The following is a 19,225-nucleotide window of genomic DNA, read 5'->3' as shown; positions in this document are numbered from 1 at the left end:
GTCATGGGTGCCACCGATGTGTCAGACCTGACAAAAAGCGAGGCCTGAGGCAGATTTGAGTGAGCAAGTGCCATGGCGGACGCTCCAAAGACAGAGCCTACATTTAGTTCAAGGATTATATTTTTGATGAGATTGGAAAATGACAGTTGCATCATGCAATTTATAAATGAGACACATCATTTACGATATTAACCTTCATCTGTCAGACACATGTAAGCTAGCTCTGCAAACTGTGATGTTGAACTGGTCTGGTTAGCTCGACATTTTAGGTCACCAATAGCTGAAAATTAATGTTAGTTCTGCATTTAATTGTTAGGACAATAAAGTTATAGATTACACATTGGAGAGGATGTAATCTTGAAACTATGCCATCAAAAATGTAATTGGAAATTAATTAAGCATTGTTATGTAAAGTACTTTTTTTTTACTTGCTTGACATTTGGTGACTTTCTAAGAATCATATTTTGGAGCACATTTAAATCAGGATTGTTAAGGTTCAACAGTGAACATTGATAAGGTATATCAATATAACTCCATACTGCTGAGTGCATGAGAGAAAGGGCAAAAAACTATACGTATGCATAAAATAACTTGTCTATTGCGTTGCTTTTAATGAGGCTATATAGTGTTTTGGATTTTTCATGCTCCATTATTTGGCCCTTACATTGTGGTCCCAGCAGGAGCAAATATTGAACCATTGCCATCTTCTTAGTATGTTAATCAATGCCCCGACGAATCCAAATGATTCGGTTCATTTCAGGAAATGAATATTTGCTGTGTGTATTGGGAATGTGGAATTGGATGGGCTGTATGAACAATCTGGTCAGGGATCAGTAGATTGATTCTGAGCAGCTCAGGCTGTTGCTTAATTGGGATCCACTTGACTGGGACTTTAGTGTTTTGCCTCTTGTTCACTATATACACAGACATGATGTAAAATGGAGATAGCGCACTGTTTTATCAAGGTCAGTCACATTGACCATGTTTGTTGTCTCGTCTCGTTTTGTTGTTTGCAGTGCTTCAGTGTCTGACAAAGTCAAGATGGGAAAAAATGAGGGAGCAATGATAAAAGTAAGGATACATTAAAAATAAATAACCAAATAAATAAATACATAATACAATATTTTATGTTATAGATATAGATCGTTATAAAATGGATTATGTTCACCGCAGTTTATTTGAAGAACTATAAGATTAAAAAATGTAAACTCTTAAAGCTGTATTCATTTCCCAAGTTGTTTACTATTGTATTGTTGAAGTATGTGGAATAAATTTGAACCTGTCATAAATCTAAACAAGGTAGATATTAGATTATATTAGCGATAACCCTCTGATTTATGCAATTGTTCCTGATACCAGAATCAAAATAATTCACATATTCTGACATGTTATTTTTTTTAAGGCAGCATTTTACAACTTCCACAAAGACAAGACTTGGCACCTAGCGCTGAGTATGAAATGCCAAAATAATGACTTAGGAGTCCAAGAGTGCACCATTATCAGTAGACCTCCAAATAATTTACCTCTCTATCAACTTTTTTTTTTCTTGTCCCTAACCACTACAATTATTCTAAGTTGTATCCACAAATCTTGCTTCTCTGCTGGGAGCATTTAGCACTCAGCAGTGCTCTGACAGCTCCTCTGGTTCTCTTCCCAGCTGACGAGGACTGGCAGTGCATGTCTCACCCAATTACATCTGACGTGGTCTGACCCACAGAGCCCAGTCGCTTGCTGGCAGAGCAGACTCTGACCTCTGAACCTACAAGTGCTTTGCCAATATGAGGGCTGTCTGTCTCTAGTTGAGGGAATTTACATCAAACACCACACTTGTGAAAATTGATAAGTGATGTTTTTTTCCTTTTTTCCTTCCTCAGTTATCCCCACTCATTACAATTCAAGTGCTAAACAGCAGAGTACTGCAGAACTCACAAAGCAAACCACATGTTATATAGCTTTAATTGTCAATTAATCGTAAGAAAAAGACCACTTGTTTAATTTAAAGCCAAGATGTCACTTCTGTGCCTACCTGTCACCCGACGATCACTTAAAACAGCAGCTTGGCAGTATTTCTATTCAGCACTTACGGCTTTTAAAAGGAAATCAAAGACCCATTAACAGTGTTCTGTCATCAGACAACTAGTAGTAATTCTTTTCTGAACTCTGACCTGGGCTGTACTCTGTCTCTCTCGAGCTTTAATGGTTGTGACTTTACTACCGCACATACAAGCACACACATGGCCATTGCTCACAGTTCCACACACCAAGATCAATGCTAGTAGAGTGATCATCGTCCTCTTGATAGAGAGCAAAAGCCTTCGCTTGAGACAAGCAAAGAATGACAGCAGATAGAGAGGACACCATCGAAGGAGATGGATAAAGTGAGACAGTGAGAAAATAATACCAAGACTGAAATAAAGACGGTCAAATTCAGGTCAGGACAAGTCTTTTCTCAGCTGGAGTGACATCTATATCTCTCTCTCTTTATCGACAGGAGGCTTAACTAAGAGTTCTGTTGTCGGGGCTGTGACTTACTGACTGCTTAGCCAGTATGGGAAATAATGGAAAAAGTCAAGTTTAAGAAAAGCACGGAAAAATAGTAAATGATGATCGTTAAATGCCAGTCTAATGGTTATTGGAACATTTATTATAGGCAAACGCAGACCATAGAAATGTCAACGACCTATCCAGAATGACGGCGGTTTGTCTTGTATAATCATATATGGGACCAAAGGCACACCTAACCACAACATAGAACAGCTTATCTGCCTATTTCTAAAATCTGTCTGAGCAAATTAGTCTGCACAGTCATTTAATAACTACTTCACCAAGGACATTGCCGATCTGGCCATTCCGGAGTGAGCCACAGGCCCCCGTGAAACCTGCTTTTGGGGTATTTTGAGAAAACAATATCACACTCAATATCACACTCAAACCTGAGTTCTGGCGTCTGATTAATTCATCCGAGTGTACGTTAAATGAAACTCATCCCTCTTTAGAAGCCATTTCAACACTCAGCAGCCTACGCAAATCTACTTTCATGCCTCATTTAGCTACAGCCATACTAATTGGTGTTGCTGGCAGTGCGCAAGCCGCTTCTGTGAGTATTTGCTTTCTCATTCCATTACACATATTCAGATCAGCCCATCAATAGCCCACCTCTGCTCAGCTGTGTTTGCTATGAATCAATGCTAAATCTCCAGGCTTTGCATTGCTGAGTCCAAACGCCGCCACTTCCGCCACCTGTGTCGGGTTTCTTCTGTGGGAGACTCAGGCATTGCTGGAAAACAGGCACTGCCGGGGGCTATACACATCCCTGAGGTCAGTCTTTCATTATGGATGATGTTTCTGCCAAATTATTTAGACTCTGGGCCCAAGCAAACCCTATGCCACGTGAAGACACATGCTGGACATAACTAACTCATACAGGCAAACACACTAACATGCACACAAACGTACATTCTAAGACCCCTCTGAATTCCACCTAAACCATGGATAACCACTTTGAGAACACATACACACACACACATACGCAAAACCAAGGTAACCCTCATGTTAGTCTATAAAATGTATTCCTTCACTAATATCTCTGACTACCTCTTCTTTTCTCTTCTCATCCTTTACCATTATAATTAACCGTCACCCTTCACTAACCACCCTGCTCATCAATAACTTGACTTGTGATCCCCAAATTTAAATCAGTATTCTTTGTGGTGAATTTGCAGTCCATATTCAGTCACTGCCAGAAATCCTATCAAACATTGGAAACAAGGAGCAAAATAGCTTGGCACCAAGCTCTCAATTGTATAAATACATAATTTCCTCAATTTAGGTTCAGCAACCATTATACATTATTCAATCGTTGTCATGCAAAAAAAAAACAACAACAACTAATCCACACATCCAAATATCCTCTGTTTAGACTCACCAAGACTGAAGAGGACCAGGAATTTCAGGCAGACAAACTCCCGTTGGTCCATTTGCAAAGAACGTAATTTCGTCACCAGTTCCTGGGCATGGCTCAATAGATTATTGAGGGTGGCCCCAGCCTGGGATGCGATCACTGCATAGTCTACCTGCAAAAAGAAAAAAAAAATGTTTGAATTTCAGTGTAGTTTTCTGCAATATTCAATGATTGTGAAACATTATTATATAAAGACTTATATTTCATATTACTTGACATTATGCATTATGTGGTGCTATATTTTCTATTCCTTATATTATTTTCTATTATTTACTTACATTATTTTCTATTATTTACTTACATTATTTTCTATTACTAACTTATTTTTTATAGCATTATTTTATATTTTATACAATTCATTATCATAATTGACTGTCAAGGCATTTCCAAGGAAAGGTAGATAGATTCATTTCTTTCCTAAAGGAGGGTCTGTGTGAGTTTCAATTTAAAATTACAACACAGAAGGATTTCAAACAATATTCATTGAGAAAATAGGATGACTGAAATTGAATGGAATCAGAAAATGTTCAGTGAAACCCCGTTTCTTCTCTCATTTATGGAGCAAGGGAGCAGCAAGAGGTATTCGTACCCTTAAAGATTCTGTCTGTACTAATTAATCCTGATTACCAGACTCCAAACTAAGCCGAAAAGGTACAGGTAGCGTGTAGAAGTCACGTGCCAGGGGCAAAACCGCACAAGTCACACCCTTAAGGAACAGTGATGTACTTTTATTCTAATAGTATATGTGGTCCATTCTCTATAGAACATTTCTCCCCCCTATTATTTTCCCAACTGCTTTTGTACTTGCTTTTCTTTTTCCCCATTCATAAAGAAGAGAGTTATGGCTCAAGTGAGAGGGAGACGATGCTCCTTTTCCAAAGTGTCAATCAATTTACATAAAATCAACTGTGCATGAAATAACTTCATTGAAGGATTGGACTGTTGATGGTGATGCCTTAGGTTATTGCCTCCTGGCCTGAAGTACAAAGAGAGGGGAAAACACTATAACGCCACTATAGCAGAGTTAGCACTAACCCAAGTGACCTGCATATCAATCAGTCAATCAATCCTACTTTATTATTCCTTTTGTAGTGACATGCTGGGTAAATATAAATAAACCTTCAGATTTTACTCCATCCTGAATCAATATGGATGGAGGACTGGTTTGAAGTGTGTTTCCAGTGTGTTTCTTTCTTTTTTTCTTTTAAATATTTGTCATTTAAATTTCATGGACACCAGCAAGATCAGGCTGTCAAAATATCAGTGCCATCATATTGAGGGCCTTGCTTAAGCTTTCAGCAGCTCAGCCCATTTGTCATTTTCTCATTGAATGTATTTTAATGAGCTCCATTTCATGTTTCAGCCCATGGCAGGAAAAAAGAACACACATAGTTGTGCCTTTGTTGGCGACCCTGAGAATGAAGTTACATTCATGTTCACTTTGTTTGAGGTCAATGTAAAAAATGAATAGGACATCTGACATTAATCAAAGGGTTAGTTTCAAATGTGCCGAACATGCAAAATGAATACATTTTACAGTCTCCAAGTGCCTGCTTCTCATGATTGCCCTGGCCAAGTTTACGTGATTTTGGCCCATGTAGCTCTTCTTCCTAAATGTACTTTGTATGCTTCAATCTTCTGCTTGGATTCCAGCAAATCAATGTCGGCTTCTGCCATGTCTGGAAGGACTGTGCCCCAATTTTAAAGGGAATGAGAACAGTCATTTTGATTGGTTGTGAAGCAGATCAACTGTGTGTTCACACCCACATTGGGTTTTGCTTTCACTGTATTGCAAATATCCTTGGTGATATGGCGGCGAGGGAGACAATAGGAGATAATGGACTCATTTAAAGCTTCCCGCACATTTATGCAAACACAAAAGCATATCCCCTCCAACAGCAGCTGCACATTGACCAAAATATGCAAATGAAATTAAAGAATAGCCCACTGCTATGTTGAAGAAATTCATGTTTTTGGTTTGCAATAACTCACCTGCTGGCCAGTGACCAATAAAATGGAGCCCTCCTTGGCGTGCATGACCTGCCTAAAGACATGGTCCAGGATTAGGAGTTCACTCCAGCAGTTCTGCAGAAGCTTCATCTGGTCGTCAACCTGGTGGGGATATTAACAAAAGCCCATTAATTTCCTGTAAAAATACTGTTGAGACTCTTGAGGAGCAGTCCCAATATTTAGGAAAATAAATTAAGCACAAGCAACTGTTATAGTGAAGACATGCGCAGAGGTCGTACAGATCAATTGGAATTGATTATTTCCAAACTATTTATTGTTTCAATCATTCCCAAAAGTTAGTGCTAAGTTTTCTCATATGAAACTACACATTCATTTTGGTTCTGTTACTGGGTGCCTCTTTAACAGGTTTTGGTGCAAGTTTCTCTGTTTGTCCATTGTCAACAGTTTCTGGTTCGAGTGATTAAAACATTTACGCCTGCTGAATTGCAGACGCTGGCTCCCATGGGCATGCCAAGTGAGCTTTGGAACCAGGTCAGGTCAAACAGTTCCCCAAAACAACATCTTCCTTTGTAACAGCCAGCCTCTTCCCATGCTTGGCCATGTTAATCATTACACCACAATTGAGAGACTCAAACAAAAAAGCCGCCATTAGGGGAAAAAAGGAATGAGGAAAATGTCTTGTTTTTTGCATCAACAAACATTGCCCTATGTTATGTCATTAAAAATAATGTGTCCCCCTGGGGCCTGTTGGTTTTTGGTGTCAGGAGTTAGTCTTTGACTTTGACAACAGTATGTGAGAACTCCATCAGTATCAACGACAGCAGTGGATGGTGAGGAATGTGGATCAATGTTAAAGGCAGCCAAAGAAGCAGGTGCAAGTATGGGTACCATGAAAAGGAATGTGGTCTTGTAACGGAGTGCTGCTAAACTTGCACAGAGATATATTTGTTGAACTGACTTTGTGTCGTTGCATTCAGAAGGCAGTAAAACAATTTATTATCATGAAGGGAAAAAACACACCACTGTTTGATTGCCAACTCTGGAGTCTAAAGTTGATTAGAGTTGTTATGATTCTTGACTTGTGTCCAACATAATCGGTTTACCTTTTAAGAAGACACCACTGTTTAAGAAGACAAAGCATTCACACAGCTAAGGCACACAGAGCGACCCAGCCAAATGTGACTGAACTGGTGCGCAGTTTGGCACGTTCTGCATCTGCTTTTCACAAGTGACCAGCAATTGGCAACTGGTTCGATATTGAGTCAATAATTGTGGCGAATGGAGAGAATGAGTGTACTTGTCATTGAAATGCACAAGTTGAATAATTACTGAATGGGTCGTTCACATATTTGAGCTCTCTCTTTTAATTCTTGCTTGTTTCCTCCTATTAGTAGCACAATAGTGAATTTTTCTAATCTGCATGCGCACCAATGCACCACCTATGCGCACCCTTATAATATAGATATAGTTGTATCAGTCAACCTCTTCTTTGACAAATGTTACATTGTTCAGGTGTAATTAAAAAAAAAAAAAATATATATATATATATATATATACTATTTTTAGTGGATGTGATGGTCTATTACCATATAAGGGCTGAAGGTTAGGTTGATCAAAACTTTAAATGGATGTGAAAGTCAAGTGTGATAGACAGCTAGATTATGCTACAGATAATGCTACGGCTTTACCTGAACAGTGGCATACTTAAGACATTTTGAATGGAAATTAAATGCATCAACTAAAGTATTTTGTACAATTATAGAATATACCAAAAGCTTTTTTGTCCATTAATTTTCTGATCACAAGTAGTCTTCGTTCCCTTCTATGCATTACTTCTATAGTCCCATTATGGAGGTATCGCCAGCTAACGACGAAAGCAAAATTCAAATGACATCATTAAAACCATCAGAGATCACTGAAGACTTTCAAAGGAGGGGTTTCTTTGAGCCACTCGCCGGTCCTCCTCTTTCTGCCCTCTGTAAAGATCCTGGAAGCTAGTGTAATGGTGTGTATCTGTGTGTGTGTTTGAAAGGATGGGTACATGGAATGCCCAAGATCTTCAAACAACAGCATCAGTCCCACCGCATGTCAATGCTTTTAGCAAGTGTCGGGGTCTTCCATCAAAGGGCTGTCCTGCCTGCCTGGAAGCAACCCTCTGACAAGAAGCCTAGGTCATCAAAGGGAGTGTATGGCAGTGGGTGATAGCAGTGTAGACGAGGGGCAGAGGACACCCGTCTGTAAGAGGGAGACTAGTGAGAGACAAGCATAAGGCCGGCACAGGGGTTGGGGTTCAGTTGGCTGACCTTTTGAGTGCAAAGGACACAAACTGTTTCCCTGACGAGCTCTTCCTTTTGCTCTGTCAAAAGAGCGACAGGCACGGCGCCTGATCCTTCAAGATCTACTCCCTGCACACATCATATGAACTCACTGACACTACATCAGACGCTTTGTTTTGAATTGCTATGCAGGCGAGTTGCATACTTTATCTCACGATTGGCTGTTTGCCATTTACTTTTTACAACTTATGGCTCTTTGATTTAATCTGAGCATAATAGCACAAAGTTCAAATTGCAGTTTGTTTGACTCGTGCAATAAAGTGTGTGGTACTATTTTAGTTGTTAAAATCTTATCTCAAGAGGATGGAAAACTTAGACAAGTGTTTCTAACTTAGGCGGCCATAAAATCAAAGCTTGAAATCAACGTGTTGCTCTCTAGTATGGATAAGGGTTGAACTCCCGCTATATTGTCATTAACGAACAAGCCAATTTGTTTGAAATTTTGCTATACGTGATTTGTGAACATGAAAATCATAGAGGCATAAGAGTGGAGATGTTTTTGGAGAGCTTAAGATGATGTAGTATTCAGGAGTGCCAGCAACGATAATACCAAACATTTAGCTTCTACATTCTCATTGCGGAAAAAAAAATCTGAAAACTAGAGCTTCAAACTGACCACAGCCCCCAAATTACATTACTTTCTCAGGCTTGGTTTCCTCAACATTATCACCAAATCTAGGATATTTGAAAATCCAAGCAGGGACGACTACATACATAGGCCAGCAATAAAAAAAAAAAAAGCATATCCTCCAAGAAACCAATTTACCGCCTTGATGATCGTTCAGCTGAGTGGGATCAATACACGAATCAATCGCTTAGCCCATAAGTTTTGTTCAAACCACTGGCTAGGATTAATGGGATTTTCAAGATGTAGAAAAAGAAAAGAGAGGGAGTGAGCGAGGGAATGAACCTGGCTGGGAATGGAAGAATGGGAAAACGTGCAAAAATAAAAAGGTGATTCAGAGCAGACATTGTTGCGAAGATTAAATGAAATTAAAATTGGCACAGTCAAATACTCCCTGACACACGTCATGTTTATTCATAGACCCCTGCCAAGAGTAGAGCAATCATGGGGTGCTAAGTCAAATCAGGCTGGGGTGGTAGAAAAGTTACCGCCTTTCTTGTGCCCTGGTCTTGGTATCGTGCCATGAACGTTGTTAAGTGGCGTACGGTGCGGACATTTTTAACGAGTATACACAGCTGGATCTGATTTTAATAAGTACTTCCATTTTTGATGTGGACTAATGAAGAGATTAATGGAATCTCCTTCTGTGGATGTTAATGAATGGAGTAACTCATGATATTTCTTGCACAGAGGGAGGGGTAGCATTTGGACACCAAGAGCTAATCTGCCTCAAATTCACATGAACAATTGCTCTTTTCTGGATGGAAATCAATGCCTACTACAGGTAAGGTTTGAAGCTGACTTCAATGCTGTTGTGTGTCGAGCTGCTCATCCTTTGGTGCCGTCCTATCTTAGCATCTGTTCGCCTTGAGCCAAACAGTTCCAGTATTCACCTGGGAACACGCATTAATTCACCGAGAAACAGGGCCCTTTGTCTTCAGAGTGTTGCAAACGCTTAATTATGTCGTGCCTGCGTGCTCACATCCGTTCGGCCATTTAATTAACTCATTCTAGGCATTCCTTCAAACCAAGACGGTTATTAGAATACAATTATTATGGAATTTGAAAATAATATTTCATTGCAATTATATTTATATCCTTGTAGCATTGCATTACTTTACGTTTGTGTTCGTACTGGCATTATTATTCTTTGGGTATTAGCCAGGCACGACTGTCGCAAAAGAAATTTGACTGGGCCTTAGACTGGTCCATGGGCACACATGCTGTATGCACAACTATGCTTACAACATGAATAATGCGAGCAGGATCAAGTTTAAGTAAAACACAATGTTTGGCTGAGCTTAATTTACTACGTCATGCAATTTTATTTGCTGTGGATTGGTTTGTTTTGATGTATATCTTGTAGATGGATTAATGGGTACTAGGTCTAAATTTTGAAAATGATTATAAAACATGATAAGAAATAAATAAAACATTTAAAAAATATTTCGGCCCACCAGGCCTTTACGACATATGGCTAATCCAGCCCCGTAGCTAGCTGAATTGAGAGGTCGACTTAAAACCCCTATTTAAATAACCAAATGTTTTTTCCCCTTTTCGAAGAAACAAATGCAGGAGTTCATCATATCCCTGGGAAGAAAAACAACAGTTGTGATGAAATCCACCCACCCAGGATTTCTGCTGAAATGTGAGAGAAATGATTACCTTCCCCCCCCTCCTCCTTGTCCTAATTTCCCCAAAACGAACTCTTGTTTATCAAGGCATACAGTTCATTTGGTCTTCGATCCTACTGCTGGTGGAGTGATAAGAACGCTGGGAAAATGTGCAGGTGACACACTGTCAGGGCAGGGGTGAGCTGTCTACACATTTTTTCAAATGTCTTATTTTCATTGGTGTTATTGTCCACTGCAGCTCGCCATCATAAATGCAAAGTAAAGCATCTGAGGGTGTTATGCGTGTTTTCTTATTGTGTGCCCATTTTGCACAGCCAAAGTGATCATTCAGCAATGTCTGATTGATAATACTGAGACCCTGAAATTGACAATTTCCCACGGTGACTGCGCTAATTGACTCTGCGGAGTGACCTTTGATCCTGAGAACGAAAGGGTCTCTGTCGATTGAGCACATTCACTTCACCTCATCCGTCCACACATCCTAACATCCTCACTCGTGTGTTTGTGAAAGGACGGACAACGATGAATGGGCATCCTCCACCACCCTCACCACCTTTGTTAGTCCCTCACTCAATATAGTCCCCATACAGTAACAGGAAATAAAAAATAGAGAATTTACTTTCAAGTGAAAATATCAATGGATGATAACTGCAAAGCGTGTATATTGCAAATATGCAAACATAAAACTAGCAGATGCTGAGATCCTGTCATAAAATGCGCACCCACTCAACAATAGATTTGTGATGCCGCAAGAATTACACTAATGAGAAGTAATTGTTTCATAAAAGCCACTCGTTATGTCAACAAACACTAACTTCCACAGTAAAACTAAAATGTTCTGTTTGCTGAAATTTATCCTACATGCATAATTATTTTCAACACCGTGTATTTCAAAATTCCTGAAACTTCAGAACATATCCTTTAATATCCTGTGTTCCTAATCATGGGGTCAAATTTGACTTGAAATACCGTATTTTTTTCCGGACTATAAGGCGCACCAGACTATAAGGCGCACCTTCAATGAATGGCCCATTTTTAAAACGTTGTCCTTATAAGACGCACTGGACTATAAGGCGCACCATTAATGCATCATGTCAGATTTTTAATCCAAATCAAATCATTCTCCATTTTATCTTTTTTATTTCAACTTCAGACGCAACAAATTACTTTATAATCGCAAAATAGTGATCCATAGTCTTTTTGATTCATGATTCATAGTCTTCAGCGGGCTACTTATGATTTATTTCATGACACAATGCTTCGGGTCAGTTTAAATTTAGGAATTTGGTCCATATATAAGGCGCACCGGACTATAAGGCGCACTGTCGGCTTTTGAGAAAATTTTAGGTTTTTAGGTGCGCCTTATAGTCAGGAAACTACGGTACTGTTGTTACCGTTATGCCCAAATGTATCGTGAGCACTTGAGACTAAAGTCTCAAACTAATGTATGTTTTTTCAAAATGTTAATACATAGTAAGTTCATGGCTTTAAGGAAAGTATCTTTTTGTACACAATAGTTTTCAGGATACCTTCAGGAGAGAGCCTACCCCCTCACCAGACACATTCGCAACCCCATACCCCAGAAATTGTAAGGCTTAAAGCTAAGAAGCTATCAACTAATTATCAAAAACACAAAAAGAACCTAATAAATTATTCACATGAACATTAGACCACTAATACACATGCAGCCCAGGGATCTGCTTCTCCCACAAGTAACCTCCTCTCTCTCAAATGCATCGACGAATGCATGCACACACAGTCACAGATATATATATATATTTATTTATTTATTTATTTATTTATTTATTTAGACCCTACCGATCATATGAATCCTATTGATCGGGTCAGCAGCAGAAGCTGCATGCGCACACACCCACAACTTAATCTCCAGACCGATAAGCATTAAGACTGGGCCATTGGATTTTCACACTCTGCAATTATTATTTGAATTAATGCTGCGATTTATTGTGAATAGTTGTATGAGCATGAGTATGAAAGGTAGGAAGGTCTGAATATGACACGGGGCAGAGTGCGGGGGGGTTGAATTCACTTTATAATCCCTCTATCACTCTTGGCAAGGGTGAAAGGGAGGATTTATGTGCATATATGTATTTAAACGTGTGTACGTGTGCTTTTGTGTGTGTGTATTTGACTTTCATTGAGAGACAGTGGGAAATGACCTCATAATGCTTGCCTGGCCGTCTGTGTATTAAAGTAAAGAGGAGTCCGGAAAACGAGGAGACAACGGAGACAGCAGGCTAAAGGCTTTTCCCGCCTCTCTTTTGTATTATTCAGAACAGAAGAGACAGAGCATCTTATCACTGATACACAATCACAGACATGCATTTTGCATGGACACAAAAAGTCCTGCACAAACTTGAGAAAATATCCTTTTTTTTTATTTGTAGGTGTGGTTACATTTTGGAGCAGGCACCGCAACCAAATGTGGCTCAACTCCAGAGATCACAGCTCTTGATAGGCACATTAAACATGTGAATGAGCTAATGAAGCATTTCTGTACTTGCTGCTGTGTAAAGACAAGGACCCCAAACCACAAGACAGAAGAGCAGATGGAGGCCTCAGTCTCCCTAAGGTGCATCACCTTGTGTCTTTTGACAGATGCTGACATAAATGCATCTGTATTAGAGCATGGGCGTCTTTCCATCCGACATTCCTGTTGAAGCTAAGTCTAGAGCAGCATGTGGAGTATAAAGGCCTGAGGGACATGGAGACAACAATTCACTTATTACCTGATAGCCATTTCCCCAACTCTTTTGTTTGTGTTCCTGACTCCCTGGTTCATTTCTCTAGTTTTCATAGTGTTGTCAACACCATTCACAGAAATTCCACTTTTAGCAAGGATTTAGATTTATTGCTCATCTTTGTTTCACCTTGCTTGAAAAGGTTTTTTTTTATGCCCTCTTCGACAATTGGAAAAGAATGCAGTGCAGTAAAACCCGTTATTAGTGCGAGGCTTTTATTTTGCATGTATGGAATCATTTATCCAAAGCTGGTGCCAAGGTTGCCGCTATGGCCTTTTGGGTGAAAAGCAGAGAGAGACTGACAGGATGAGTGAACGATGTGAGACTCATAAAATGGCCTGGGTGTAATGTTAAAGAAGTTGAGAACAAAAGGAGGAAATTAAAACCAGCAGAGAAAGGAATGCTAAAAGTAGGGTTACAAAACAGGTGTCTTTGTCCTACTTTGCTGTGCCACCAGCAAATAGCGGACCATTTTTCTCCATGGCTTGTTTTTGGCGCGAGGCCCCTGCTGAAATTTCTCTCCTGTCGTCACAACAATGTCATAATGTCCAATGTTACTCCTTTGGAACGTGTGTAAATTCAATCATCCCTGTCACTAGTTGCTGCACGTACTGTAAAACATCTTATGTACATTGTCTCCTGGACAGCCCCACAAACCACACACACACACCAACACACACATACACACACACCAAAGTCTCCCTGCTCCCTTTCAAGAATAGACCAGCAGCAAATAAGCATCAGAAATAGACATCGGAGGACAACTGTTGACAGGTCTGTGACGAAAGAAGCAGAGACAGGCACAATCCCTTGGCAGGCCGGATTACATCCACATAATTGCAGCCCCTACAACACTGGAACATAAGACACTAGTATAAATCTATTGGAAGGAACAACGAGGAAGAATGTGATACAGTGATGTGCGACGCTCAGATGCTACCAGTAGATTTGTTCCCTTGCACTAATGATGCTATGACCTCGATCAACTACAATGTCCTGTCAACAGAAGTGGAAATGAATATATTTGTATGACCATACTTCTGCACATTAATTCACATTGTAACCAATATGGAATCGGTTTGCCATGAACAATGCACCGCTTCTACCATAGAAGTTCAGTAGTTGTACGATAGATAGTTAACTGTCTCTTACGCAAATGAGATGCAAAAAAGAGAAAGATAAATTAGCTGACAGGTTTGCATAGTTATCTGCGGTGTGTTTAGATTAGAGGTTGGGGTCAGCATAAAACTACAGCAGCCACACCTCGGCCCCTCTGACCTCGGAGAAACTAAATAGCCAAAGGCTATTTACAGGCAAAGTGCCGCCTCTTCACACTTGTCTTTGAAGTTGCCGTAACTACGCTGGCTACCCTTGCACCATACCATGACCGCACGGAACCTTTTTGCCTAAAATATCCATATCTAGGCAAAGTGATATGATAATGTAGTAGAAAGTGGACTATGTAACTGTTAAGACAAAGTAACAAAGTGGAACATTGTTGTGATTGATTGGACAAATTATTTAACAATAACAATAATAATAACAATAATAATCTCTGGGGGAAACAATTTAGTGCTATGCAGGATATACAATAAAATATAAAAACATTTTTCAATTTCATCCGAAAAATAGTCACAATAAGGTCTGACTAACTGATACAGCATTTCAGATAGTAAGCACTCAACAAAGATAAATGCACCACAGCTCCCAGCTCAACTGAGAGGGAAAGTAGAAAGTTGTTTTGTTACTTGGATAGAACTGGTGAAGTGTTGAGTTAATTTTTTAGATCAACACCCTCATATCCACTTTGTTTACCCATTTTCTTTGCCTTTTATGATCACTTTCCTCCGCATCTTTCAACTATTCCCTCCCTTAGTCCGCTGATTTGACTGCCAACTTGTGATAACAACTGTACAGGACTGTAACCGCACAGTCTCGTCACCTCCGTCACCACATTAACAAGCAGGATGACCTGCCAATAAAAAAGGCTTTTACCCTGATCATCCCCAAACAAGACTTAAACGCAACCTGCTTTCTCTCGTAGAATGCCCAGAGTGCTCACAAATGTGAATCAGGCTGCGTTAACTTGCCTGAAAATGTACCACTGGTGGAGACCTTTTTAGCTTTTCTTTTGTCACTTCATTAGAGAAAAGGCAGCTAAATTGGAGAAAGGCATGGACAGATGGAAGTTTAAAATTGCATCTCTCCAAATTTTAAAATCAGATTGACAGACAAAATACCAACACACCATCTTATCGGCTAACAATCATACAGCTAATGAGGTCCAATACACTAATGTGATTTATTTGGGTTTAAATGCCAAAAATGGGGCTCAATTTCAAAACAGTCAAAATTACAGACATCCTGTTAGTTTTAGCACATGGCTACAAAATACTTTTTTAGGTTTTGGGCTGTTGCACATGTCTCCAAATTTTCACAGACCCAGGTGAAATGTAGAACCAGGAATCCTCTGTTAAAATATTGTAGGGAAAGCTGCAGAGATGTTTTTTCAAAACCGTACTAAATTCTGTAAAGTATTTATTTGTATACCAGCCTTGATGTGCATGCAAAGTTTCATGAGTTTTTGGCCAGAGTCATACCCGCAAAAACTGCATCACCACAGAAACCGCATGCGACAAAATAAAAAGCTTTCAATAACTTTTAATCCTAAACATGTTTCGTTGAAACAGTTTGTTAAAATATGATGTCCGCGGGCCCAATTTTGAACTTGTGTATCAACATTTATTTGCCAGGCCCAATATACGTGTAAAATATTGTGAAAAGGTTTTTGTTCATGTTTAGTTCCTTAAAAATGTGAATCTTTATGGAGAACAATAATGAGAATTTCTACAAGAACAATACGTAAGGTATTTGCAGCGTTCACTGCTCGGGACCTAAATAAGTAAATGGACATTTTTCCGAGGTAGGTTTAGTCATTTAGCGGACCTCTGTATACTTTTAATCACTGGCTTTCATCCTTCATCAAAGCAACAAGTAGATGAGCAGACTTTGCTCATGCTAACCTCCTGTTGTGTCCTCTGGGATGGACCAACCTAAATCTTTCCTTTTAACAAGTTCCAAGCTCTTCCTTCCGGCCCCCGGCGGTCCCCTGTGGTTGGACCTACGGGACCATTACAGTATTTGGGAAGCCTGTGTCTTAAAGCTAAGTCTACAACCATCAAGGGACCCGAGGAGGAAGTTCACTTTGGAGTTGTCCACACTTAGAAACATCTAAGACACTGTGGGCACTTAAAGCCCAGAGGACAACAGGTACAACAGATGGCTGCTTTTGCCATCTTGCGTGCATATAGTATGTGCTTCCTCTTCTGGGATACAGCATTCAGATTCCACCTGTAGCAAAAGTTATGTTTGAGTACTGCGTCATCAAAACAACTCCTTAAATCCATTGACTCCTGTTTGTACCAGTGCTGACACAGCAAGGCTTGTTTTACAGTATTTATGAAATAGCTAACTTGATCTCCTTTCTGGTGGTCTACTATTTATGAATGAAGTGAGCCCCCAGCTTCCTATATGCAGTAAGTAGTTCAAACTCCAGTTCCTTCCCAGCGTGACTGATCAAAGAGATATTGTTACCACTAAAATAGCAGCAGCATCACACATGGAGCTCTAGAACCTGCACTCAGGCAGTGATAAAGAGCAGTGGGAGGAAGACGGGCGAGAGGACTAAAATCTTGAAATTCAAAGGAGATTTAGACAACTTTCCTCAGCTTGGTGTGAGGATGTTCGTGTGTACTGGTGGGATACTGTACACAGGTGTTCATGTGTCTGTTGGGCTCGCGAGGGGCCCTGTCATCTATCACTGGACAAATACTAGGTTGTTGGGGAGGGTGGTGCGGAGGAGGGGGTTGTTGGCCCGAATGGTGCTGCTCCTCAAATGAAATAATATATCTTTGAAAGCCTACGCCCCGCGCCCGTCCCCGCCGCCGTATATCAAGCACATGAGCGTCTGGTGGAGTCGCTCCAGGCCCATTAACCTTCCACCTGTCCCCCCCACCCCCCTTTTTGACACCCCCCGTCTATCGAACCCCACCTACTGATCGTCTTTTCTCCCCCTTTGCTGTCCTTCATCACGCTCCCTCTCCTCCTTCTGCCCTTGGTCGCCGCCTCTCGCAGCCTTCTTGTTCATCTTTCCATTTAACCCCCTCCCCTGCTCCCTTCATCTTCCTCTCTTCCTCATTTCCCTCTTTCTCCCATCCAACCCTTTTCTGACAGTGCCTTTTCACAATTTTCCTTTCCTCGATCCATTTTTGCCACTTTTTTACCACCATACGTATCTCTCCATACACCAGTCTTCTACCCTCCTAAATTCACTTTGTCTGTCTTTCTGCTTTGTCCCCTCACATTACTGCTACAATCTCATATAATTTTCTGTCATCCTCACGTCTTGTTACTCCTAGTCTCTTGCTCATGTTGCTTCTAGTCTCTTTTTTTAACAACATAGTGGCTACTCTAAAGTGAACGTGTTGGAGAGAGGGGGGTCTGTGTATCCTGAAGAATAATAATTCAAATGCAGTGGAGCAGGGCCACAGTTACAAATCTCTGCCAAATGCACATGGCCGCCAATCCCATCATTCTCGCAGTTTGTCAGGGCAGGGGTGTCGAGGGGGTAGCGGCTGGTATATTGTTGACCTCTGTGACAAGACTGACATTGCAGCATAAGGCTTTGAATCTGATCATGTGTGTGTAGAATCAGATATCCCCAAAGTTCACATATATGTACCAAAGCCTTTATAGCTTGTTAATTTCCATTTCACCTGAAATGTGTGTTTTCTCTCCTTGTTTTCACTATCTCTGCATTCCTTGTCTATTTGCATCCTCTCTCATCTCCCCTCTTTGTTTCACCTCTGTTCTCATTGCCTGTTCTCTCCTCTCCCTGGCCATCTGTTTATCCAATATGGCCGCCCCATCTCAGCTGGGACCTTTCCCAGGGAACCAGACTTCTAATACAGTTCCTCCTCAACTTAATGGGCCTCCTCTCTGCTTTTGCAATCCCTGGATCATGCAGACAAAAAAGAAAAGAGATATAGAAGAAGTGTCTGGATCCATCGAAAATAGTCCCTAAATGACTAAAACAAGCAGTGAAGTCACATTTGGAAATGTCACAGGTTGTCGTAACTCTTTCTTTTCTATCAAGTTGATAGATTCAATATACTGTATGAATAAAGTCACATTAGGATTTAATACCACGGATTCTGTGGCATGGTACTGAATTGGTAATGTCATCATTCGTTTGATATTTCTTTTTAACCTAAGAGACAAAATAATTGAACTGCCAAGACCATTACAGCTGAATGCATGACAAGGAGATATTCTTCCGCAGAATCTGTAAAATGAATAAAGCAGATGTGAATATGATGACTGGATAATATCTATAAGATTTTTTTTTTTATCTTTTTTTCTTTTTTAAAGTTTTCCAGTAATTACCTGCTGGCTAGTGTGTGTTGACTAGGCACACAAAAGTGCTTCTGGTCCCAAAATGAGAGCTCCATCCGGTTTATTAAAAGGTGTGGAGAGGAAAAAAAGGGAGATGGCAGAAGTGTTGAATAGAAAATTGAGTTCGTAAGGTTAGACGTAAACATATGAATCATCAATATCATCCATCTCCCTGCTAAATTCTCTATTCCATTGTGTTAGTTGTTTGCGTTGGAACAGCTATCCCAAAATGCTCGCACAATGGAGAAGAGCGTAGAGCTAGACCAGCTCGACACAGTCCTACAGTCACTGTGACAATTACGCTATAGTAATAACAAAAAAAGGTAAAATAATACTATTAATTAACTACAAATATATCTTTGTTAATCCATTTATCTACGGCACTGACATTTAGGCAGAACAATTAAATGCTCTTTGCAAGATGCAAGATCATCATTAGTACGTGTTGATACTTTTTGTGGCATTTTTGTTGGAGATGTGCT

General features: G+C 40.1%; 1 protein-coding gene across 2 annotated transcripts in view; it reads right to left on the bottom strand.

Moving 5' to 3' along the window:
- nr5a2 (nuclear receptor subfamily 5, group A, member 2) overlaps window positions 1-19,225 on the bottom strand; it is a 67,646-nt gene that overhangs the window by 17,316 nt on the left and 31,105 nt on the right. For both annotated transcript variants that reach the window (XM_037249628.1, XM_037249627.1), the window contains 2 exons: window positions 5,954-6,073; window positions 3,926-4,073 (listed from right to left, as the gene is read on the bottom strand). In XM_037249628.1, the coding sequence (XP_037105523.1) occupies window positions 3,926-4,073; window positions 5,954-6,073 (268 nt within the window). The remainder of the gene's footprint in view (window positions 1-3,925; window positions 4,074-5,953; window positions 6,074-19,225) is intronic.

Source organism: Syngnathus acus, chromosome 4, assembly GCF_901709675.1.
Source record: "Syngnathus acus chromosome 4, fSynAcu1.2, whole genome shotgun sequence".
Taxonomy (NCBI): Eukaryota; Metazoa; Chordata; class Actinopteri; order Syngnathiformes; family Syngnathidae; genus Syngnathus; species Syngnathus acus.
The sequence above is the reverse complement of the archived record's forward strand: the minus strand, read 5'-3'. Positions and strand labels throughout refer to the sequence as shown.